Source organism: Petaurus breviceps, unplaced genomic scaffold (genome assembly GCF_028583685.1).
Source record: "Petaurus breviceps papuanus isolate PSGF00001 unplaced genomic scaffold, PetGlider_PUasm1.0 90692, whole genome shotgun sequence".
Taxonomy (NCBI): domain Eukaryota; kingdom Metazoa; phylum Chordata; class Mammalia; order Diprotodontia; family Petauridae; genus Petaurus; species Petaurus breviceps.
In genome coordinates this window covers 582,491-608,378 of record NW_027187313.1, presented here as the reverse complement: position 1 = coordinate 608,378, position 25,888 = coordinate 582,491, and the positions used below count along the sequence as shown (strand labels likewise).

Genomic DNA, 25,888 nt, shown 5'->3' with positions numbered 1-25,888 from the left:
GTTGTTTGGCTCTGCTTACTTCACTCTGCATCAGTTAATTTAAGTCTTTCCATGTTTCTCTCTATTTATAGTTTCCTAGAGCACAGTAGTATTCCATTATACCCATGTACCACAATTTAACTATTGGGTAACTAATTGGCTTCCAATTATTTGCTTCCCCCATAAGTGTTATTATAAATACTTTGGTGTGTATGGAAACTTTCTTTTTATCATTGCCCTCCATGGTCTACTGATGGAATCTCTGGATTAGAGGGTATGGATATCTTAGTTCTCTTTATTTGCATATTTCCAAATTGCTTTCCAAAATGACTGTGCTGATTCCACCAACAATGTACTAGTGTACCTCTATTCATTCCCACAGCCCTTAGAATGGTGACTGTTACTTTGATTTGAATTTCTCTTAATGTTAGTGATTTGAAGCTTTCTTTCTTATGGTTGCTAATAGTTTACTTTTAAGAACTGTTTGTAACTTTGACCACTTATTATTAGAGAGTACCTTTTGGTCTCATATGTTTGTTAGGTGTGTTAAACTCTTAGCAAGAAAGTTTTATTTTATCCTTCAGGCAACAGGGAACCACTAATTTTTTTTTTTAAAGAAATGAGTGACATAATTAGATCTGTGCCTTCAGGAGGGGATGAGATAGAAGGTATAAGTAGCCTTGGGATCCCATTTGAATTTCATCTGTTTTTAACCTTTATCTTTGAAGACCAGTGACCTATATTGCCAAGTACATCTTCCATATCAGCTGTAATAGTTGAATTAAATGTAATATTGCCATCTAATTGTATTGTTTGTGAGTTTGCATTATTAGACCACTGGAAGGCTTTTCATTGCATTATTCCTTTCAGGACATTTTTTTCCCCAGGGTATTTTCTTGCATGGTTATTTTAATTCTGAATAAGTACTAATTTATTCCTTGTAAAATACCTGTTTACTTTTATAATTGATTTGGATCTAAAAACAAATTTATGTGGGGTTTTAGAAGGTGATAAATTGGAATAAACTCCTCATTTTCAGGAACTGAGTATGCCATTCTCAGGAGGGCAAGATAGTTTCTCTAAATTCACTATGGAAATGGTGCGTCAGTACATGAAAGAAGAGGAAATGAGGGCAGCTCACCAGTCTTCGTTATTACGACTCCGTGAGAAAGCTCTGAAGGAGAAAGCTAAAGCAGAGCTAGCCTGGCTGGAACACCAGAAAAAGTAAGGACATTCTGAAAACTGAAAAGTAATTCTTCTTAAAGAATGTTAGCTTTCAGATTTGTAATAAAAATGGCCTTTCATATTTGTACCATTACATGCTTAAGGAAACATGACTGCTAACTGGAGAAGACACCTCTCCAATGAGGTACCTACAGTGTATTCATTTGGAAGTCCTGAAATCTAGATTTTACTCCTGACTCTGCGATAATGCATAAAGCCATATTAGAGACCACTTATTACTTTGGACTTTTTTTTTCCCTCTTTACCTTTAAAGTTCTCAATAAATAGTAGGAATTTTTCAGGGTGATAAATTCTTTCAATATCTATTGACCACAAGACACTGTGCTAGTTTCTGTGAAGAGAATACAAAGATAAATTGGGATATAGCTCATGTCCTTGTGGAGTTTATATGTGAATAAATTGTTGGGCCATTTTATGTTACTCGTATTGAAATTCTTATTTAAATTCTATTTATGCTATGACTTTGAAAAAATTTAGCGAAATTGAGATTATTTGTCCATCATCTTGAAAAGGAACACTCAAAAAAGATTGACTTTAATACAGTCATAAATAATTCTGGAGAGAAAGAAAAGGGAAAGGTATCTAAAGAAATCTTTATGGATATATAGGGAGTTCTCTAGTGAATTCATGTTTAATTAATTTAATTTAATTCATTTAAATAGATGGACAAAAGGTGGAAGGAGGGGCCCATGTCCAAGAATAAATAATAAACCTGTAAGAATAATGTCATGCAGTCCAGAGCCCTGTATGGCCTCAGACTTTTAAAAAGTGCTAAAGACAATAATTAACTAAGGCTTTTGGGGCTATGTCAAGTACATAAAATAAGAAAGGGATAGGCTTATAAATTCTGAGAGATGGTGGAATGGAAAATGACAGAAAATAGTACTATCTAATACTTGATTCTCTTCCATCTTTTTATCAATGAATATAAACTTTATATTGGAACAGATATAGCAAAAATGGCTAAGTAGAATTAAGATGAGATAGTAAGAATAAGCTGATTGCCTTAAAATGAGATTAAGTTTTCTGGTCCATATAAATTACATTCCATGGTATTGAAAGAATTTGCGGGTATGATCTTTTAACTCCTTTAAATATTCTTTGAGAAATCTTGGCAAATAAGAGATGTACCAAAAGACTGGAGTTAGGCAAATATTATTTTTGCAAAAAGACAGCTCCTGGAAATTTTAAATGTCTCCAGAAATGAGCTTAATGACAATCTCCAGCAAATTTCTAAAATGGATTATTAAACAGTTTATGAGCTGCTTAAAAAGAAAAGTGGCAATCATGTAGTGCATAAGCTACTATGGTATATAGTGCACACCACTACTATAAAAGTGGTAGTTATGTAGAATTAACATGGATTCACTAAGAAAAAGTTATATGAAACCAATTGCATTTCCTCTTTTTTATAGTTTCCAGATTAATTAATAGGCCACAGAAATATAGCAGGGATATTCTAGTCAATGTCTAGCAACTGGCTCTCTGGAAAAAAAAATGTACACCTGACACACTGTTTAGTCTTAATTACTAACATTTTCATCATTCCTTTCTTAAATCTAGACAATCAACAAAAACAAATCAATCCCTGATTTGTAACAGGTGCTTATTTATGTATATGTACATACATACATACATACACACACACAAATATGCTGTCACTGAAAATTTTAACTGTGGTTTTTCCCAACCTGGTTCACGCTGGCTTCCACACTTACCCTTGATTATAAGCATGATTTAAATGGATTTCAGTAAGACATTTGACAGTCTATATTAGAATATCCTTGTGGATGAGCTGGATAAATGTGAGTTGGATTAATAAATTTAGGTGAATTGGTAGGTAGTTAATCAACCATATCTGAAGATTACTGATTAATAACAATTTTATTTGCAGGTCTCAGTTTTAGACCTTGCCCTAGTCAACACCTTTATTAGTGACTTGATTGAAGACATATGTATAAGGTGCCAGAATTGGCATCCAAAAAATCTCACCCAACTGGAATAATGAACCAAATCATAGGATAAAATTTCATGGGGATAAATATAAATCACCTAGCTTGCTTCAAAAAAGTATATATCCACTCATAAGAAAAAAATATTAGGACTTTTGTTTGACTAATCCAGATCATCAAATAAAGCCAGTAATAGGTGTGAAATGACTGTGGGAACAAAAAAACTAATTTAGTATTAGAATATGTTTATAGAGAACTATGGTGTCTAGAATAAGGGAAGAAAGTACATTGACAAACTGGGCAGTGGAGGGAGATGACTAGGAAAGCAAGAGTGCTCAAATATGACATTATAGGAGGAATAAGGAACTGAAGAAGAAAACATGTGGGGTGTGGGAGTGGGGAAGATGATAACTAATACCTGTCAGATATTTCAAGTGCTATCTGTGGAAGTGGTGTTAGATTTATTCTATCAGTCTCCAGAGGCTAAAACTAGAAATAGTAGGTTAGAATTAAAGGAAAGCAACTTTTTAGTTCATTTATAAAGAAGAACTTTCTGATTAGAGTTTTTCAAAAATTGAAATGAGCTGCTTTTTGAGATTGAATTCTGTGACCTTAAGATATGATACTCAGTTACCGTCTTGTCAGGTTCATCACAGAGAACTAGATTACTTTCAAAGTCTTTTCAACTTCAGCATGATATTTTCCCTAAACTTCATTAGATGTCAATTTTACTGGTAAGGTTTTTTGTTTTAAATATGTGAGTACACGTAGCTGTCTTGCTCTAATTTGAAACTGTTATGCTAGATTATCCTTTATTGCAATCTTTCTCTGATGTTTCATTGTGATTAGGAGGTGACCCAGAGTTCTGGTAGTCTGAGGAAGGTAATGTAACTCAAGATCTGGTACCGTGTTTCCCCGATAATAAGACACTGTCCCATTAATTTTTTTGGACAGAAAAACACCAGAGGGCTTATTTTCAGGGGAGGGCTTATTTTAATGAACATTGACAGCAATGACATGTGACTCCTCTACAATTGCTTTCTTATACTCAACAGTATAGCTCTTCCTTTTTGTACTCATGTCTGGAGGTCAAAACAGACAGAATAATAAAATTATGACCATCAGTCCTTCTTTTCACTCCATCATGCCCCCTGAGTTCTTTTTTCCTCCATCATGCCCTTTTTATCCTCCATCATGCCCCCTCACTCCCGCTTACATACCGGGTTTTTATGTTGTCCTGCCTCAGCTCTCCTCCGTGACACTTCTCTCAATGGCGCCAGCAAGCAAATCACTGGGGAAGAACAGGATGACGCGCTCACTGCTGCAGCTCTGATTGGATGCAGCTCGGAGTGCGGCGTGCATTTCACCCAGGGGGGGAGGGGGACGGTGCATACAGAGGGTACCATAATGTAGTAGCGTGTAGCACAGGGGATCACCTTCACTACAGTAGCAATCTCAATAGGGCTTATTTTCGGGGGAGGGCTTATTTTAGAAGAATCTTACACAGTAAGGGGAGGGCTTATTTTCGGGATAGGTCTTATTATCAGGGAAACACGGTAGATCTACCAAGGTGGAAAAACTTCAGATTTAGAGTCGATGGATTCTACACATCTGTTGCCTAAGGACTAAATTTGCTAAATTGGGAGTGTCATGACTAGAAAGTTGGCTACCAGGTGCTAAGATTTTTTTTGGTCACAGAGTCATGAAAACATTTTTGTGGAGTTATAATCTGCATCATTGAAGGATATTACTTACACTGGTGAAGTCATGGATTCACAAGAGTGCTAGACTGTAGACTTACCATTGGAAGGAAACCCTTGAAATTAAAATTTAATAAAGATATTCTATCTTACTGAGTTTATATTTACATATACATATATATGCAGACATCTACGAGACAAAGGAGAAGATGATAAAATGCCCCCTCTCCGGAAGAGACAGCGTGGCTTGCTATTGAAATTGCAGCAGGAGAAGGTGAGAAGAAAAAAGGCATTTCTAGAAGAATCTTACTTAAGTTAAACTAGTAAATAGATTTCATTTTTTTCTATAATTTTTGGTAACGCTATCAGATTTTCTTTATGCTTAGCCTATTTTGTGCTCGAGAATAGAGTAATGTAAAATACATTGGACTTAGAATCAGGAAGACTTGAGTTTGGATCCTGCTTCAGACACTGACCATTGATAAGTTTCTTCATGTGGGATATATGAATAATATCATCTGTAGCACTTAATCTTCTGTTTATTGTGAGGCCCAAATGAGATATTTCTGAAACACCTTGTAAACCTTAAAATGCTATACAAATGAAAAGAAGAAAAAAATAGAGAAGTTCACCGTTAGATCACAAAGTGCTAAGTAAATGTAAACTATTTTGTTATGTTGGTAACAGATTTTTGCTAAAATTGGATTGTATCTGTGTCATTGCTGAATTGTTGAACATACTAACAATCTCTGTCTACCTTTGTAGAACTTAGTAAATTAGTTTATACACAGTACTGACAACCTACATCAGTTTCTTAGGCCTTTAGACTTCTTCTTTCTCCTCATACTACCACATAATCTGCTACCTACGATACTACGATACTTATATCGTGCTTATCTTAATGCATTTCATCTCCCTACTAAGTTGTAGGTTCCTTGAGGGCAGAGACTCTTATTTTTTCATCTTTGTTTCCCCGTTGTCTAGCACACTGCTTTGTATGTAACAAATATGTTGTAAATATTTGTTGAATTGAAATATGAAACAAATTTCATAATCTTAGATTGCCCTTTTGTTTAGAAACCCTCAGTTTTGTTGTGTGAGTATGCTATATATATATATATATATATATATATATATATATACATATATATATATGTATTCTAATAGCTTCACTTAAAGTCTTCAACATTTGTGGATCTTGGGGAGGGAGAAACTTAGTTTTTGTTTTCTTTAAATAGGAAAAGTTATCTATAAAATTCCAGTAATAAGAGTAACTCATTTATATACATTTTTATAGTTTACAAACCACTTTCTTTATAACCTCATGATGTAGAAGATAATAGTGATGATAGAAATAGTAGTTTTTTCAGCTACAAATTAGAAAATTAAATTCAAAAGAATGATAGTAGGATGATGACTTGTACCATGACTTTCTATCTGAACTCCCAACAACAACAACAATAATAATAATAATTGATTTTATATAGCACTTAAAAAACACCTTACATACATCAGCTTTTTTGAGTCTTACAATAACCTTGTAAGGTCAGTACTTTCTGGGATTACATTCTTCTTTTACAGTTGAGGAAGTTGAGGTTCAGAAAAATTTGGTAAATGATCCCTTTTAATGAAGTGGCAGAGCGGGGTGCTTATCATTGTATCTCACTGCTTATGGATTGCTTTTGCCAAAAAATAAACCAGAAACTAGTTTTCTTATTTATAAACAGTACTGTTATTAAATGTATGGGTGTTTTTATTTTTTTCACGAACTAATATGTGCATAGGTTTGGTGCTTATAACAAAAAGGCAGAGAAGCAAAAAATAAGTTTTCCCGTAATTGAAAATAGGAAATTTGGAGGAGTTGTAGAAACTATTTTTACAATGATAGTTAAAACTTACTGTTAAAATAAGAAAGATTCATAGTTATTTTTAAGGTGGTTTATTAAAAAAAAAATCTTTTCCCCTATACTATATGATGGCTTTTTCCTTTGTATTATTTGGAATCCTTACATCTCCTTTGTATTCCTAACTTTTCTCACTCCTAGGCAGAAATTAAGCGTCTTCAGGAAGCCAACAAGGCAGCTCGGAAGGAAAGACAACTGATTCTTAAACAGCAAGAAGAAATAGAAAGAATCCGCCAGACCACAATTAAACTTCAGGAGAAGTTGAAGTCTGCAGGGGAAAACAAATTGGTAAATTGAAAAGATTTAAATCAGTTTATTTTCTCTTTTAAAGATGTTGTTTGCTTCCATATCTGTTATCTAAAGGCATCAAATGAATTTGTTAAGCTTCTGTTCTAATATGATACAGAGGCAGTTGTGCTAGCATAGTGAATGTTACATAATAGGTATTTAATAAATGTTTATCAATTGACTGATTGAGTGGATAGAGAGCTGGCTGGGAAGGTCCCACTTTTGACATACACAGTGTCCCAAAAGTTTTAGTGCAGTTTTAAGCTTCTTAAAAGCTGAACTTGATGATTGACCCTGGTCAAGTCACTTGACTCTCAGTGCTCTGGGAAACCATCATGCTTAAGTTGTAGAGAAGGAGTCAACATGAATTGGTAGAGGGAGTTTTCTCATTTTGGAGTTCTCAATGCCCAATGAAGTCACAGATCTAGTTCATATCTCTCATATGCAAGTTATTTTCATTCTAATATTACAGTAAAGAACAAACAGGAAAGAAATTAATATGTGTATGTTCCTTTTTGAAAAGTTTCTTTTTAAGATATTTTTGTGACAAATTTTAGTTTTGAAGAGGATGGCACAAAGATATCAATCGATTTCAATCTTAGTAAACTTGTTCTCATTTTTTTCATTCATAAACTTCTTTGGGACAGAGATCGTGTAGGCCATTTAAATTGCTTGGTTTCACTCACCAATGCAAAAATAGCACAAGAGAAATAATGTAAAGAATGTTGATGCTTTTGATATGGCATCCATATAAGCTATCTAATTTACTGTAAACATATAAGGGAGAAAAAATTTACCATTCTGTACTCTCTCCCTTGGCACTCCCAGCCACTTCAAGGACTCCCACATTTGTATCTTCAGCCCTTATCTCACACATAAACATGAATATAGTCTATCATCTCTGTACTTTGTTCATCCATGTGGATATGATACTGGTATCTCCAACTTAACATATCCAGAATGAAGCTCATTATCTTTTCCACAAACCTGCCCCTCTTCTAAACTAAGCTATTTCTTTTGAAGGCACAACTATCTTCTTTACCCCTTGTCAATTAACAAATCTTGTCTACTTTACCTTAACAGCATCTCTTACATCCATTCCCCAATCACATGATCATTTCTCTACAATCTAGATAATTATGACAACTTCTTCCTTGGTGCTCCATGCTTCTAATCTCTGTCGTCTCTAATTTGTCTTCCCACCAAGTTGCCAAAATCTTCCTAATGAAAAAGTAAGACCACATCATTAAAAACCTTCAGTGGTTCCCTATTGTCTCTAGAATAAAATAGAAATTCCTGTGTTGTGCATTTCACACCCTCTGCTCTGGCTTTGTGTCACCTTTCCAGCCTTATTCTTTATTACTCATCTGGCATTTGGCGTTCCAAAACGGACTGTTAGCTTTTCCTCAGCCTTCATGTCCTCTACCCTGCCTCTGTCTTTCACAAGCTATATTCATCTTTCCAATGAACTACTTCCTCATTCTTACCTCAAGGTAAGATATTTTTTTACCTTATCTACTTCAAGAAATCATCCCTAAAATCTTACTTGATCCCCTTGTGGTTAGTGTTCTCTCCATTCTCAAATTACTTTCTCTTGTTAGAGTGTGTTTACTCAGGAGAGCCTAGCACAGTACCTTGCGTATAATAGACAATAAATGTTTAGAGATGCAACCAGAGTAGTAGATTGAGAACTGGTTTCAGAGCCAGCAAGACCTGAGTTTAAACTGTGACTCTGGACAAGTCAGTCTCTCAGTCAACCTCAGGCAACTCTTGAAATTCTAAGTTGCATTTCTAGTCCACATAGAGGCAGTTTCCACATTACAAACACCATATACAAATGAAAACACAGGCAGAATCCAAATCCAACTAAATGTTAGTTGAATTGAATGTAGAAATTTTTATATTTTTTTTGTATATTGATATGATGAAATACTTCTCCTGGATCACTTTCTTGTTGTGGAGGGGCTTGTAGTTCAATAAAACTGTGCTATGCTGCGCATAGTTACCAAGGATGGACAGGTCATAGTGGAGAATTCTTAATACTGGAGAAGGAAATGGTGAATTATTTTTGCCAAGAAAACCCCATGGACAGTATTAAAATGATAACAGATATGACACTGGAAGATGTGCCCCTCAGTTCAGATGTGTCCAAAATGTTACTGGATACAACTACAAGTAGCTTCAGAAAGAATGAAGCAGCTGGGTCAAAGCCGAAAGGAAGCTCAGCTGTGGATGTGCTTGGAAACAAAGGGAAAGTTCCATACTATAAACATCAATGTGCATAGGAACCTGGAATGTAAGATCTATGAACCAAAGTAAGTTGGATCTGATCAGACAAGAGATGGAAAGTTTTAACAGTGACATCTTGGGGGTCAGTGAACTTAAATGGCTGGGAATGGGTGAATTTAATTTATTATATATACTGTTGCATGCAAGACTCTCTTAGAAGAAATGAAGTAACTCTCATAAGTCAATAAAAAGGTGAGAAAAGTTGTCATGAGTTATAATCTCAAAAATGAAAGTGATATCTGTTTGAATCCAAGGCATGTGATTCAGTGTCACAGTAGTACAAGTCTATGTTCCAACTACTGGTGCCAGAAAAGCCAAAGTTGCCCAATTCTATAATGACCTACAACGTTTAGAAATATTACCAAAAAAAGGATGTCACATTCATCATAGGGGATTGGAATGTTAAACTAGAAAATCAAAAAGTTAATTGGCGTAACAGTCAAGTTTGGCCTTGGAATAGAAAATGAAGCAGGGCAGAGCATAATAGAGTTTTGTCAAGATAGCTCTCTGGTCATAGCAAAGCACTTTTTCAACAACCCACATGGCGACTCTACATATGGATATTACCAATTGTCAATATAGAAATCAGATTGATTATATAATTTGCAATTGAAGGTGGAAAAGCTTTATACAGTTGCTTAATACAAGACCTGGAGCTGACTGTGGCTCAAATCATGAGCTTTTTATTGCAAAATTTAGACTTTATTTGAATAAAGTAAAGAAAACCATCAGACTGTATAGGTATGACTAAATAACCTCCCTTATGAATGTGAAGTGGAGGTGATAAGCAGATTTAAGGAATTAGATCTGGCAGAATACCTGAAGAACTGTGGATAGAAGTTCTAGATATTGTACACAAGGCAGCAACAAAAAACATCCCAAGGAAAAAGAACAAGAAAGCAAAATGACCGTCTTATAAGGCTTTACAAATAGTTTAGCAAAGAACAAAATGAAAGGTAAAGGAGAAAGGGAAAGATGTACCCCGTTGAATGCAGAATTCCAGAGAACAGCAAGGAGAAATAAAGTTTTCTTAAATGACTAATGCAAAGAAATAGAAGAAAACAGTAGAATGGAAAAGGTAAGAGATTTCTTCAAGAAATCAAGGAACCGTTTCATGCAAAATGGGCATGATGAAATATAAAAATGATAGGGACTTAACAAAAGTAGAAGAGATTTTAGAAGAGGTAACAAGAATATACAGAAAAACTATAGGAGAAAGAACTTAACATTGCTAATAATTGTGATGGTGTAGTTATTGATTTAGAGCCATACATTCTGGAGAATGAAGTCAAGAGGACCTTAAGAAGCATTGCTAGCAGTGAGGCTAGTGGAGGTGATGGAATTCTACCTGAACTATTTAAAATCCTAAAAGATGATGCTGTTAAAGTACTGCATTCATATGCCAGCAAATTTGGAAAATTCAACAGTGGCCACTGGTTTGGAAAAGACGAGTTTATGTCCCGATCCTAAAGAAGGGTAATGCCAGAGAATGTACAGATTGCCTAAGAACTACACTTATTTCATATCCCTGGAACGTTATGCTTCAGATTCTACAAGCTAGGTTTCAGCAGTATGTGAACCAAGAATTACCAGAAGTATAGGCTGGTTTTTTAAAGGGCAAAGGAACTAGAGACCAAATTGCCAATATTCATTGGATTATGGAGAAAGCAAGACAGTTTCAGAAAAACATTTACTTCTGCTTTACTGATTACACTAAAGCCTTTGTGTAGACCACAACAAAATTTGGCAAATCTTCAAAGAGATGGGAATACAAGATCATCTTACTTGTTTCCTTAGGAAATCTGTATGTGGGTCAAGAAACAACAGTTAGAACCAAACAGCTGATTGGTTTAAGATCAGGAAAGGAGTAGGAGAAAGCTGTATATTGTCACCTTATTTATTTAACTTACATACAAAGTACATCATACAAAATACCAGGCTGGATGAATCAAAAGCCAGAATTAAGGTTGCTAGGAGAAAAATCAGTAGTCTCATATGTAGATGGTATTACTTTGGTGACAGAAAGTGAAGAAGAATTAAGAAGCCTCTGATGAGGGTAAGAGAAGATAGCATAAAAGCTTGTTTGAAGCTTAACATTAAAAAAACAAAACAAAACTAAGATCATAGCAACTGGTTGCATCACTTCCTGGTAAATAGAGGGAGAAGAAATAGAAGCAGTGTCAGATTTTATATTCTTGTGCTCAAAGATCAGTGAAGATGGTGACTGCAGCCAGGACTCAGTGGAAAATACTTTGATACTGGGCAAGATTTACTGCAAAAAGAGAAGGGGTGGCAGAGGCTGAGATGGATAGAGTCAGGTAAACAGTGAACATGAGATTAGACTGGATTTAGGACATAGTGGAGGATGGAAAGGCCTGGCATGCGATGGTCCACAGGGTCATGAAAAGGTGGACATGACTGAACAGTAACAACGACAGAATAATAAATTACTAAGCAATAAAATAAGGTAGTAGTCTGAGGGTCAGAAGACCTGGATTTCCTAGCAGACTTTTACTTGAAGGCACAAAACCTGAATGCCTCGATTTTCTTATCTGTAAAATAAAATATTTCTATCTTTTCTTACCAACAGGAATGTTTTAAGGATAAATAGCTGTATGTAGGAAAGATAATATATAAAGCACAGGTAGTAGTATTTTTTTTCTCGAATTAGAAAGTAATATATTGAATGGGACTATCTTGGGTATCAATAGATTACTTTGAAACTTTAACTATGAATATAATTTTCCTAATAACATTTTAAAAAATATCTTGAAAGTTCAAGAATATTTCAGTTTATTTGCAATAAGATTTTGTAATATCTTACCACTTTCTTTGGTTTGTAGGAGCCTCGTAGTGAAGATGAGACAAAACAAAGTAAGGCATCTAGTCCAGCTCCAACTGACTTGGAGACTCGAAGTCCTTCCCCTGTCTCCATTTCTAGCAGTGAGACTAGCAGCATCATGCAGAAACTCAAGAAAATGCGCAGCCGCATGGATGAAAAGTAATTTGTTTTTGTAATTGAAATCTTTAATGTAAACAGTTTAATAAGCACATGAGGTTATCTTGTTTCATCACTACTAGTCAAGATTGTTGGGATATCTTTTTGTTAGACCCAGTAGTATTATAGCAGAATTATTACTTCAAAGCTAGAAGTTAGTCTGTATATGCAAGTACTATATAATGCCAACTGACCAATATTAATTTGAAATTAAGTCATTAATTCAATATAACCACATAATTCATTATCAGGTCACAGAATTCAGTACAGTTCTAATATCACTTGCTGGTCACCCGTTTGTACTTTTTTTCCTGTGTAACTAATTGATTCACTGCATCACCCAAATCTTATTTTAGTACAGCTCATTAATGGTGATAGATGAGATATTATTATTGTTGTTCTTACAGATAAACTTTTGCAAATCTTAATATTTTTACATTTGGTTATGGCAGTGTCTCTTGGCTTCTTTGATTTAAAACTTTAAAAAGAAAAACTGTCTCTGTTACACTGAAACCCTAGGATACTTGTTCTGGGCATGAGCTCTTTTGAAATAAAACTACTTATAGAGAGAACAAAACTAATATTGAGATTCTATTCTGTTTACTGATTTAAAACTAATTGAAACAATGCTTAAATTTAAACTGTATAAATAGATTTAAGGTGCTTTTTTTTTTTCTCATTAGGAGGAAAGCTGAGTTTTTTCCTGCAGTATTGAATGAATTTGAAATCTTTGTTTCTTGGATCCTCTTTTCATAGCCTATTTAAATCAAAGAAAATTTCACACAAATATGACTAGAGTTCTGACCATATAAAATGACATTTAAATGGAAAATTAGCCTTTCTGGTTCACATTCAATGTGTTGGCAGCAAGGGGCAACATATGGCATAGTAGATAAAGTAGATAAAGAGTAGATAAAGAACTAACCTTGGAGTTAGGAAGACTTGGGTTCCAGTCCCAGCTTTGACACCTTGTTGCCCATGGTGACTCTGGGCAAAACACTTAACCAGTATGCTCAAGGGCCCAGGCAGTTTTTCTAAGACTGCATTGCAAAGCAAGGGCTAGTTTGTCTTGATAAAGGAAGTTTCCTCACTGAGCATTCCTTATACTATTAAGATCTAAAGTCTAGTCCATAAAATAAGCTCATAGTTCTATAGCCCTTTTTTCAGGGTAACCACTTAATGCTGTATGTAGTCTTTAACCTGTATATCAGATTTCTTTGAAGAAATCTGTACATTATAGAAGATGTTTTTTTCAACTGCTCCTTTGAGATGACACATCTGAACTTTAGATGTATCTATTATTTGTGTAACAATTTTCATAGAAAAACAACCAACACTTTTGAAAGTTATCATGGATCATATAGACAAGTTATCTTCACATTATATTTTGTGAAGAAGCTATATCCTGAGTAAAAATGAAGCATAGGAAGGGGAGTTTCTCTCTTTGGTGGACTTCTGTTATTACAAAGTATCATTAAAAAGTAGATATATTATGGTCATCTGCTAAAATCTTAGTTTTTTTTTTCCTTAAATTTTATCACTGGACCTATAAAAACACTTAGGTTCCTGGAAATGTTAAATTTGAATTTGGAAACACTTCTTCCTCGTACAATGGGAAGAATAAATTGTGTAGATAAAATTAACTTATTTCTCTCTCCTAATTAATGTACCAGGGCAGCATGGATAAATCACCTAAGCATCATTTTAAATATTCATATTCATCTTCTTTAACTAAGTTGGGAACTACTAACAAAGAATAAAAAATGTACAGATTTGAGTTAGGTTTTCTACCATTTGGTGAAAAACAAAAAAAAAGCAAAATATTAATCAGTTCCTGAGTAATCAAGAGTTGACTGTACATGTTTACTGGTGTGGCTACCATACATCATGTTGTTTCACATAAGAATGAAAGTACCAAACGTGAATCTATTGTCTTTAAGAAAGCTTAGATTAAAAATTTTACTCTTACCTGAAAGATGTAGTCATACTTAAGTAAGTCATACTAAAGTTCCTTTAAAACATGTAATGAATATCATTGCCTTAATTAAGGAGTATAAAAGGGTCCTTAGTACTTCTTATTTTATTAGAATGGCTATGCTCTTACAGTTGGTTAGTTCTGACTGAGGACAGAAACCTTGTAATCTTTCACTGAGACAGAGAAACAGAATGAGAAAACTTGTTTACTTTTTATAATAGAAAAATTGTCCACTTTACCTCTACTAATAAAAGTCTGATAAAAATGTGAAAGAATTCAATTTATAATTAAAAGCAGTCTGTTCCCTTTTTTTGAGGGGGAGAAGAATTTTGGAAATGGAGAGAACCTTAAAGTTCATTTAAATTCAACTCCCATATTTTATATAAGAACCTGAAACCTAAAGAACTTAAGTAACTTATTACCCAAGGTCACATAACTAGTCAGTGACTAAAGCAGTAATAAAAACAATGTCTTTGATTTTTAGTCCATTGTTATTTTCTCCATATCCCATAGTTTTCATTAATGCGACTCCATGATGTGAACTTATAAGTTTAGCTATTCATCACTCAGTTTGATAGTTTAAAGAGGCTAAAGTGTTTCTTTGGGGGGAAAATTGGCTGCTAGAAGTAAGTCAAGTAATAGTTGCATACAATAGATCTTTTAAAAGATCACATAGTTAAAAGAGAAATTGAATACTAACAATAATATTATATTAGATTCACTAAGTCCCAATAAAAAGAGGTGAAAAGAAAAAATATAGCAATAAAAAATTCTGGTAGCATGACTATTTGCCTCTTTCTCCAATATTGTTCTTGTAGAGATAGCAGTTTGAGTAACATTTTTATAAATATTATCAATTAATTATTTATATATTATAATATATACATATTATATATATAATTATAAATCATACTCTCTTAATAATTTTGGCTTTATATCCATCCTTTTTGTTGTACTTTCCCTAATCTTAAAACTATATAGTAATACTGATGTCGTTTGGTGTAGTCTAGATGATCTCCTATTGTCTTTGATGCCCTCCTTTTTTAGTGCTCCCTAAAAAAACATTATATTCCAAGTCTTGCTTCCTTTACTGCCTCATTTGGTTCAGTTTCAGTTGCTATTATTTAGAAAAGAAGCTTCACCAAAGAAATCTTGAGACTCTTACCCATGCCATGGGCACAGTCTTTAAGTCAGTAGAATAATTTTGAATCCCTATGCTATAGGAAAATTTATGAGGAAAAGGTATCAACTTAAACTTCCTCATATAAACGTTTTGAAGGGACCAGGGTCATTCCCACAAAGTCCTTCTAAATTCTAAGAAGGTATGAAAACTATTAAATATAATGTTGGTTATTATTCACTCTAATGAGGTTTTTTGTCTTTTTTTTTTTGAAGGGGGAAAGGCAGAGCAGTTGGGGTTAAGTGACTTGCCTAAGGTCACACAGCTTGTAAGTGTTAAGTATCTGAGGCTGGATTTGAACTCAAGTCCTCCTGACTCCAGGGCTAGTGCTCTATTCACTGTGCCACTTACCTGCCCCTCTAACTAATAATTGTCATAGTAGCTTATGTTGATATACCAAATGGATGAATACTGCATTTTTATCATTGCAAAGCACTCATCATCTCATTTGATCCTTTATAACACCCTCATGACCTCAGTCATATAAGTATTATCATTCTTCTTTTACTGAAAAGGAATCTCTGAGATTCAGTGAGGCTCTGACATTCTTAGGACCATGTGGCTAGTAAATAGCAGAACCAGGACTTGAACCAAGTTATTTTGACACCATATCCAAATTTTTAGACTCAACTCTACCATGCTATTTATTATAACTAGGCTGTTTTAGGTAAGTCAGATATGTTTTATATTAGATTTGATGTTTTGTGTGCTAATTGTATGTTATGTAAACATCCCCAGTGTATAAGTATTTAAAATACATGTATTTTAAAATAAAAATAAATAGTACATTGGAGGTGTTTTATATAGTATATAGTACATTTTTGCCCAATTTTGTGGGACAAATGTAATTTTTCTATTATAGTGGTTTATAGGTAGTTTGCTTTTATATCATATTGTTAGATCCATGTTTTGTTTTGGTGTGTGTCATTCAGAACTAATTTCTTGAATTATAAAATTGTTCTTTTGGGAAATCACAAAATCTTAAAGAGTTCTAAGCTTAGAATTTACCTAGAATGACTACTACTTAAAACCCTCAACATATTGTCATCTGTCCCCTGCTGAAAGACCTCTAAGGAAAGAGTGGTCACTACTTTACACAATAGCCTGTGATATCTTCAGACAGCTCTAATAAAAGAGTTGTTTCTTAATTTTGTGCTGAAGTTTGCATCTGTGTAACTGAAAACATTTGTAGTTCTGCTCACATTCTGAAGTTAATTTATAATGCGGTTTTCTAGGAGCACATCAAAGAAACTGCTCCTTAAGCCCTTAGGTGAAAGTTGAAAGCAGTCTGGGGAGGTTTATCAGTTAAACCAACCCTTAGTTTTGCAGAGGAAGAGCCTGAAACTCAGAAAGCTGGAGGGAATCTGTCCATAGACAGACAGCTTGTAAATAACAAGAAGAGAGCTGCAATCCCAGCTTCTCTGACTCCAGGGCTTGCACTCTTTCAACTACGCTATGTGGTTAAGGACTAGTAAAGTCCTTTTTGAGTGAGAGATTTGCCCAAATGTCAGTTAAGACACACAGTTGTCTTATTTAATGTGTTATACTTAAGCACATTAGTAGGTATGTTTAGGACTGGACTCAAAGAATCAGGATTCATTTACTGGTGTCATGAATATAGGCTGGTTATTTCAGCTTTCAGAGCATTGTTTTTTTCATGCATAAAGTGAGGGGCCATGGGCGGCCAGGTGGTGCAGTGAGTAAGAGCGCAGGCCCCAGAGTCGGGAGACCTGGGATCGGTTCCGGCCTCAGATATTTAGCACCCACACAAAATAACTGGCCGTGTGACCTTGAGCAAGTTACTTAACCCCAGTTGCTTTAAAAATAAATAAATAAATAAATAAGGTGAGGGGCCTGGATTGGAGGAGCTCTTTTATTCCATCTAGCTTAACAGTCCATGATTTTGTAAAGATCTTTAACCACATGACAGCCTGGCCTATATCTTCTTCATTAGGGACAGCTAGCCCTTCAAGATAGTATTTGTTGATCCAAAAAAGTAAAGGACATTATCAAACAGCTGAGTACCAAAGCTTAAATAGTAGTGTGAATCAAACTAGGCTGTTACTTAGAAAAATATGTGACATGATTTATAATTTCTGTGTTCATAGAAAAATAGAAGTTTCCAAATTAGAGTATAACAGTGGTCCATCTAGTCTAATATTTGATTAAAATGGAGGCCCTGCTAGAGGGCATGATTATTTTCCCTAAAGCTGGTTATAGTTCAGCTTTTATTAGGAGTAAACATTTATTACTGTCATTCACAAATTTGTCCAACCGCTTGTTATATTTTTCTCTTGTTGTCATCTCTTGGAATAATAAATTCCCTGAAGTTATCTACTATATAAGTACTTTGTTGTATTTGTCCTATGCTTATCTTGCTCAAATATTAAAGGGTGCCTTTAATTCTGTTTAGTAAATTTGTGTTAGGCAAGGTTGTACCTGTATTTTTCCATGCAAAGGAATTTCCTCCTTAATCTAACCCCATTACTCAATTTATGGATGTTTTGTTATACTGTATTTTATTTTAAATTCATAAATTTTTTCTTTCACTCTTCATTTCCAGAAAGTTAGATCTGATGAGACCATAAAGAAAGGGAAGTTAGTTACCACCACCTATGCTAACAGGAAGAAATCACTGCCCTTTGTTATAGAGATAGATTAAAAGAAATGTAAATTATACCTTTATAGTTTTGTTATACATGTTCCAATGTTTTTTTGTTACTTTTTTGTACTAGGTCTTGCATGCATTTAGCAGTTGTGCATTTAAGAGGGTGGGTGATATTTACATTATAAACAGATCTTTGGAACCTTTTGCCAAGTAGAGAAGTATTTCAGTAATTGGCACAAAAAGAAACTGTATATTGATAAAGAAAGGCCAGGAAGACATTGTTTTTTAATGGAACTTGGCAAGAATGTTTCCCCTCAAATCCTTTAGTGCAGAAAATCAAAGCAATCCAGCAAAAAATAATATTCCCCAAGATGTGTTGTGATGCTGGAAGAGTAGACAATATACCAAATTACTTGCAAGTGACATTTGAAATTGTCTCTTGCAATCCTTTGTAGACTAGATGATAAATATTAAAGTACTCTGTGCTCTTTAAAGAGAATAATGAAAGGTAAGTTAGAAAAGTCCTTTACTTCAAATCAAGGGGAGAATGCTGGATTTATACTTAGATTTTCTGGCGGTGTGTTACTTTTCCTTGCCCCCTCCAAGGCTCAGTAAAAGTTGTCTTGACATGCAAATTGTTGTGTGTGTGTGCGTGTGTGCGCGCACGCGTGCGCGAACAGGAGCGTGCTCTGTCAAAGAGAATTAAACTGTTGCCATAGAATCCAAACCTTTGCACATAGAATGTTGTGATCAATGTGCTATAAAAAAGAGAGGAACTAATGGGGTTGGGCTTATTCTTTCTTTTGTGATTTTTAACATACTGAGTTTTCTTCCTTACTTTAAAGTAACATTATTCATTTAGTGTGATCTGTAGAAACAATTTGCTCAATTTATTCTTTACTGTAGCTTCAAACATTTTGCCTTGTCACATTTTTAATACTGTTCTTGAATTTTAAATAGGTCCATATTGAGTATAAAGGTAGATACCTTAGGGCAAATCCTAACAGAAAATAAAAGTTAATAAGCGTCATATGATATATTTTTTAAAATTTTTCCAGGGACGGCTAGGCAGTGCAGTGAACAGGGCACTGGCCCTGGAGTCAGGAGGACCTGAGTTCAAATGTGACCTCAGACACTTAACACTTACTAGCCGTGTGACTTTGGGCAAGTCACTTAACCCCAATTGCCCTACCTTATACTCTCCCAAAAAAAAATTTCCAACAGAGGATAATTTTTCTTAATCATATCATTACTTTAAAGCTAAGTGGTATGGTCAAGTTAATATAGTTACAATCTGTTTCCTTAGTCAAGCAGAGAATGTACTGGTCATATGTTGGGTCCAGAGTCATAATAGTTATGTTTAATGTTCATTAAGATAAGTAGGATGGCAAAGTTCTGTAGGGCCGTTTACTTAGCACCCAACCAGGTTCTTATTTTCCCATACATGGTTAGATAAGTTTACTGAAATTATAATAAAATAATAATTAATAATAATAATAACTAAAGGACAAATGACTATAGTATTCAGGATTCTCCCAGTGTGAAAAACTTTAAGCAGCAACCTAAGAATTAGTGCATATACAGAATTCGTTTTTATTACATATATGTGGAGTTCTTTTGTCAGAATCTAGCAAGATTTAACTAGATAGTCTATATGTTACCTAAGAGCATATTAAAAGTTCCTCAATCAGATCTTTTGCTTTCCCTTTCTCGTTCTTTCTGCCTTTTTGTTCTCTTGGTTTTAAACTCTTCCTCCTTATTTTGTAGACACTGCTCTCCTGTTCACTACTTCTTCTCTGTCTTTACGTCTCATCACTGGGCCTCTCTCAGTGTCTGTTTTCCCAACCTCCATCCCAAATTCCAGCTGTATATCTACAACCAGTTGGTCAGGTAACTTTGCACCTTTCTCAGTGCACTCTTTGATAGAGCATGCTCTGTTCAGTTTTTTAACATCCTAGAGACTTGTAGGTTTCCCATAGATTTTACTCTCACTATTACCATGTTAATCTGATATGCTATTTATTCTGAAGAGGTAGTGTGACAATTACAATTGTTCTTGTGCATTTAAATTACCTTATAACCACTATCAAACTGACCAGAAATCTGAACATCTTACCTTTTTAAGATGGTTGTGGCATCTACATGTGATGAGAATATTATAATTTTTTAAACTATTCAATTTTATTAACTTTTCTTAACCTTTTGGAGCTAGGGATAAAGTGATGTACCATTTGAGTTTAAAACTTGGCTAGCTTCAGAAATTTAAGGTACATCTCTTTGCAGTTGTAAACAAATTTAAAAAAAAACACGTCTGACTTAACTAAAGGACAAATGACAAAAAGGACAGGGAACTGTAGTACTGAGGATTCTCCTGGTGTGGAAAAATAGATAGATCATGACATTGCATCTCAAGAGGAGAAATGAACAGAACTTAATCAATTTGAAGCAAAGCTAGGCTGAATTTTTTAAAAGTCTAGTATGGACAAAAGCATGTTTGATTTCTTGTGGGTTTTATTTTGTTTTGCTGAGCAGCTGTGCACATTTTTTTTTACTTGAAAGTAAAAAGTATAAATATACTAATTCTATAGATAAAGTATTTGAGATGCAAAATCTTAAAAGACATTAAACTTAGAAACTATCCCATTCTCTGATATAAGCACATTTCCAAGTAATTTAAACAAGCATTGTAACTTCACTGGTGAGCACATTTTTTTGTTGTTGTTTCTTAAGTCAGAGATTTGAGAATAGAACTGCTTTTTTTTTTAAATGGGAAAGAAGCACATCTGAAAGATGAATATAACACTAAAGTGCTAGCATTAACAGTTATGGCTACCCAGGTATTACAATTTTTTTGTCTTGTGATACCTATTCATATTTCTTTTGCCTTTATATATTGATTTTATAAACTTATGAATAAAATTTCTTATTTTCTGCATATTTAATCTCTGGAACCTATTACATCGAAACAGTTTTTGAGAAGATTTTTATGAATGTTCTGTCTTGCACAGCTTTATGGTAAGATAGAATATTCACAGGACTTCTGGCTATAGATGTCTCTTGTCTTGTTTTCTCATTGTTCATAATGTGACCGTAGGTTTCTTACTAAACGAGAGCAGAAATTGATGCAGAGGCGACAACATGCAGAAGAACTGCTGGAGTGGAAACGACGTTTAGATGCAGAGGAAGCAGAGATTTGTCGAATGGAAAAACAAGCTTTGGCAGCATGGGACAAAGAGCTTATGAAATCTAAAACACCCAAGAAAGACCTGGGAGATGAGAGAAGAGAACAAAAAGGTAATGCTAACATCGTTCTTGGATTTGGACATTTTTAAGCTTGAATGCTAGACTGTAAGATTATTAGCATGTGATTAATATGATTATAAGCAATCCTGTTTAAGTTGGGTTTTTTTAAACTTTTATCTTCAATTAATAAGTATTTGTTGGGGTGGCCAGGTGGTGCAGTGAGTAAGAGTGCCAGCCCCAGTGTTGGGAGACCTGGGATTGGTTCTGGCCTCAGATACTTGGCACCCACACAAAATAACTGGCCGTATAACCTTGAGCAAGTTACTTAACCCCAATTGCTCTAAAAAAAAATAACATGAAATAAGTATTTGTTTTCTCTTCTCCACCCTCTTAGTTGAAAGAAAAGAAAAAAACAAACCCTTGTAGCAAAAATGCTTTGTCAAGCAGAACAAATTTCCACATTGACCATGTCCAAAAATTTTCCAGCCCTCTATCAGTAGATGAGTATTATACTTCTTCATTAGTCTTCTGGTATTGTGGTTGGTCATTGCATTGATTAAAGTTCTTAAGTTTTCTGAGTTGTTTAATCTTTCTGCAATGTTATTATATGAATTGTTCTACTAGTTCTGCTCACTTCATCTGCGTCAGTTCATATAGATCTTCCTAGGTTTCTTAGAAACTATCCCTTTTATCATTTATTTGAGCATAGTAATATTCTATTACATTAATAATTGTAATTTGTTCAGCCATTTCCCAACTGATATGCTAACGATGTTTTAAAAATGATCATTTTAAAGAGAAGAGGTAATTAACCCAAATATTTTAACCTCTGCTGAGCTTTAATTGCTTCAAAACTAACATTTCACACTCTTTGAGACATAGCATTCTTGATTCTCTTAATTATCTGACAATGTTTCCTCAGTCTCTTTTCCTGGGATCCTCATTCATATCATATCCACTCAACTCTGTATGACCACCAAGGTTCTCTCTCTCTGCTCTTTGATTTGGTGATCTCATAAGTTCCTCACTGTTCTGTTTATCATCTCTATTGAGATAATTCCCAGAGCTGTGTATTTTACTCTACTCTCTCTTCCAGAATCTAGTCTCACATTACCAACTGTCTATTAGACATTTCAAATTGGATGTCCCACAGACATTTCAAACTCAACATGTCCAAAACAAAACTCATTATGTTTCCTTCCTTCTTTCTAACTTTCCTCTTACTATGGAGGACATTGCTGTCCTTTTAGTCACTCAAGTTATAACCTAAGTGTCTTACTCAACTTTATATCTGTCTCTTTTTTTTTCCCTCTTTCCCTCCCTGCTTTCCTTCCTCCCTCTCTCCCCACATATCCAATCGGTTTCGAAGTCTTGTAATTTTTTTTTCTACATCCTTCACATTTATCTTCTTCACTGACACAGCTACCACCTTGGGTCAGGCCATCATCATCTCTCACTTAGGCTGTTATAGCCTTCTAAATTCGTCTTCTTGCAACAAATCTCTCTCCACTTCAGTCCATCCTTCATACAGCTGCCAAAGTGATTTTCCTAAAGCACAGATGTGATGATTCGACCCCAGTAATAAATAAGCTTCAGTTATCTCCCGGTCTCTTTTAGCCCTGCTATAGAGGTTTGTGCTATAGGAGCAGGGCTGGCTTTTCTTCTGGAAAGGAGAATCGAGAAGGGGGGACCATGATAGGATCATGCTATATATCCTATAATAGAACTGTCTTGACCCCTTTATATGACTGCTAAAAACTATAAGAGAAATTCAGTAAAGCAGAGGTTTTTATGATAGCATTTTAGATTCATCAGCCACATATTATCAGCAGTGTTTCCCATAGCATATAATATAAATAAATGAAATAGGAAAAATTCCACATTATTATCAAATAAATCGAAGGAATATCCAAAAGTATACTTTTCATTCAGACAGTGTAGTAAGATATTAATTAGGGAAGAAAAACCTCCAGACTTTTCCCCTGCAATCCATAGTTCTTTTATAAAGTTACACTTAGGAAATCAGAAAAAGAAACCTAACTGATGACTATTAAATAATTAAGTATATCTACATTATAGTTATCATACCCTTAAATCTGTTCACATAATTTGCATATTTGAAAGTATTAGGTATTTAAAAGGAGATGGAGTAGACTAAATATCCATGTCTGAATTTCTATATTGTTAACCTTAATCAGTCTAAACAAAACCTCATGGTTTCTTCTTTAAAATGTAATATTTTTAAAAGTTATAAGATTATAGCTCTAGAGCTGAAAGGGACCTTAGAGGCCATCTAACCATCCAGTCCTGTCACCTCCATCTTTTTTTTAAGGGTGTGTAACCTGCAGCCCAGAAAGTTTAAGTGACTCTCCTAAACTCACCCAAACTTTAATTATCATGATCCAAATGTAGATCTTGTAAATCTACGTTCAGTACTTTTCTTACTGTACTTTGTAGCTGCTTCCAAAGAGTTGAGATGATAGCTAGAGTGCTTTTAAGATTTGCAAAGTAAGGGGTGGCTAGGTGGTGCAATGAATAGAGCACTGGCCCTGGAGTCAGGAGGACCTGAGTTCAAATCCAGCTTCAGACACTTAACACTAGCCATGTGACCTTAGGCAAGCCACTTAACCCCAATTGCCCTGCCTTCCCCCATTCCAAAACGGGAAAAAAAAAAGATTTGCAAAGTAAAATTTTATATAATGCTTTAAATTTAAGTCTTTAAGTATTCATTAGATAGATTATTGTCATGGCCTGAATTGTGGGAAGTGGAAAAGAAAGAGCATTCATAAGCCTATATTTAGAAGTCAGACCAGAATATGTAAAATTCCATTCCTTCCTCCCTTACTAAAACAAGACACAGGCCTTGGTGCAAACCTTCAGATTAGGTAATTGATAAAACAGGGTATTAATATATATAATAGAATCTGAAAACTGCTTGACTTTTAAATAGATTACATCATCAGAAACTCATTAAAAACTGACATTTCATCTGTTCAGGGATTGAAAATATCTGGATAAGAAGACAGTAGGGTTCTAAATTCTTAGTATTCTTTCCCTCCTGTAGTTACTTTGTGTTTGTGTGTGTGTGTACACATATATATGTATAAATATATATAAATACATATATGTATATATAGTACTATATATAGAAAGTAAAGATATAATTGAAAGAATAATCTGAAAACTGTTTCAAGGGCAGACACCATCTCCTTTTTGGTTTTGTATTCCCCATTCTTTACAGAGTTCTTTGTACAAAGTAGGTATTTAATGTTTGTAAGTATTTAATGTTTGATTTGAGTTTGCGTGCTTGTTAGGCTGTGTGTGCAAGAATGACCTGTTGGTTGAAGAAAGACTAAGGGACCCCCAGCAACAGAAAAAATGGAACCTTAGAATTTAGAAAGAGTTTCTAGTACTCTTACACACAGTATCTGTTTAGTTAAGTGAGTAAGATGCCTGTAAAATTCAAAACCAAATGCATTAAAGTATCCTGAAATGTTTTTCACTATATATTCTTCATCTGACAATCTTCTTAAGCTAATAAATCTTCATTTCAGCTTCTCTGAATTATACTTTTATTCATTTAAATACAAATGCTAAGAAAAAAATTCAGGGTTAAACTTTTTTATTAAACTTGTATTTTTCTGTTGACACTTTTTTTCCTCATTCCAGAAACAGCCAGTGAAGAGGAGTCTCCAGCACCTTCTTGCTCTAATCTAAACAGTGAAAGTTCTATCCCAGAAGAATTAGGTAGTCCACCTGCAGAACCTGTGGCATCTGAAACTATAGCTCAAGGGCAACCTGGTAGCCTAAATCACAGCATACTTACTGAAGAAATAGTTTATTCACAGGACCTAGAGTTGTCTCCTGCCTCAGCTCCCAAACATGTAAGTGAAAGTATAGTTATACTTTATATCAAAATGTCTATAGAGTTCTAAGAACCTTTACCAAGGTTAGTATTGTTATTAAACAATCCAACAGAAAGCATGTATTTAGCACCTACTATGTGCCAGGCAAAATTTCTCTCCCCTTATAGAACTTACTATTTAGGAAGGGGAGATTGAGGAGAACTCCAGCTGGCTCTTGGGGTCTACCAGGTCAGCAAGGTGTCAGGCTGACATTTGACCATGGGGATGCAAGCAAGAAAGAAAAACATGAGCACGACAGCACACCAGTTGCAGGAATTTGCCTCATCTAGATGACCAATGTCCATGCTGTTGTCCATTCAGTCAGAGATGTGAGGAAGGATCTTATCAGATCAGAACCCCAAGAGTGACTGAGAATTTGGGGAAATGAATCCCTATAACATTCTTGGGATTCTCCTTATAAAAGACTGTGACTACCAAGATGTCACCAAGAACAATGGAGAGAATCCAGCAGCTGTTCTTGCTGAACAAAGAAAGGACATTACTCCCCCCAAAAATTAAGGTATCCTAAAGATGGTCAAAAGAGTGGGGAATAATAAGGAAACACCAAAGACTGGAGGTAAGATTCATATCTATTACAAAGGAAAATTCTCCAGTGGAAAAG

General features: G+C 34.6%; 1 protein-coding gene across 8 annotated transcripts in view; it reads left to right on the top strand.

The window, feature by feature from the left end:
• The window catches only part of CEP350 (centrosomal protein 350), a 183,063-nt gene that overhangs the window by 113,791 nt on the left and 43,384 nt on the right, over positions 1 to 25,888 (top strand). For 6 of the 8 annotated variants that reach the window (XM_069065450.1, XM_069065449.1, XM_069065444.1 and 3 more), the window contains 7 exons: positions 1,019 to 1,203; positions 5,063 to 5,150; positions 6,922 to 7,068; positions 12,201 to 12,358; positions 19,886 to 20,008; positions 21,213 to 21,412; positions 25,031 to 25,245. In XM_069065450.1, coding sequence (XP_068921551.1) covers positions 1,019 to 1,203; positions 5,063 to 5,150; positions 6,922 to 7,068; positions 12,201 to 12,358; positions 19,886 to 20,008; positions 21,213 to 21,412; positions 25,031 to 25,245 — 1,116 coding nt within the window. The remainder of the gene's footprint in view (positions 1 to 1,018; positions 1,204 to 5,062; positions 5,151 to 6,921; positions 7,069 to 12,200; positions 12,359 to 19,885; positions 20,009 to 21,212; positions 21,413 to 25,030; positions 25,246 to 25,888) is intronic. The other 2 variants (XM_069065451.1, XM_069065452.1) reach the window with 1 other exon arrangement.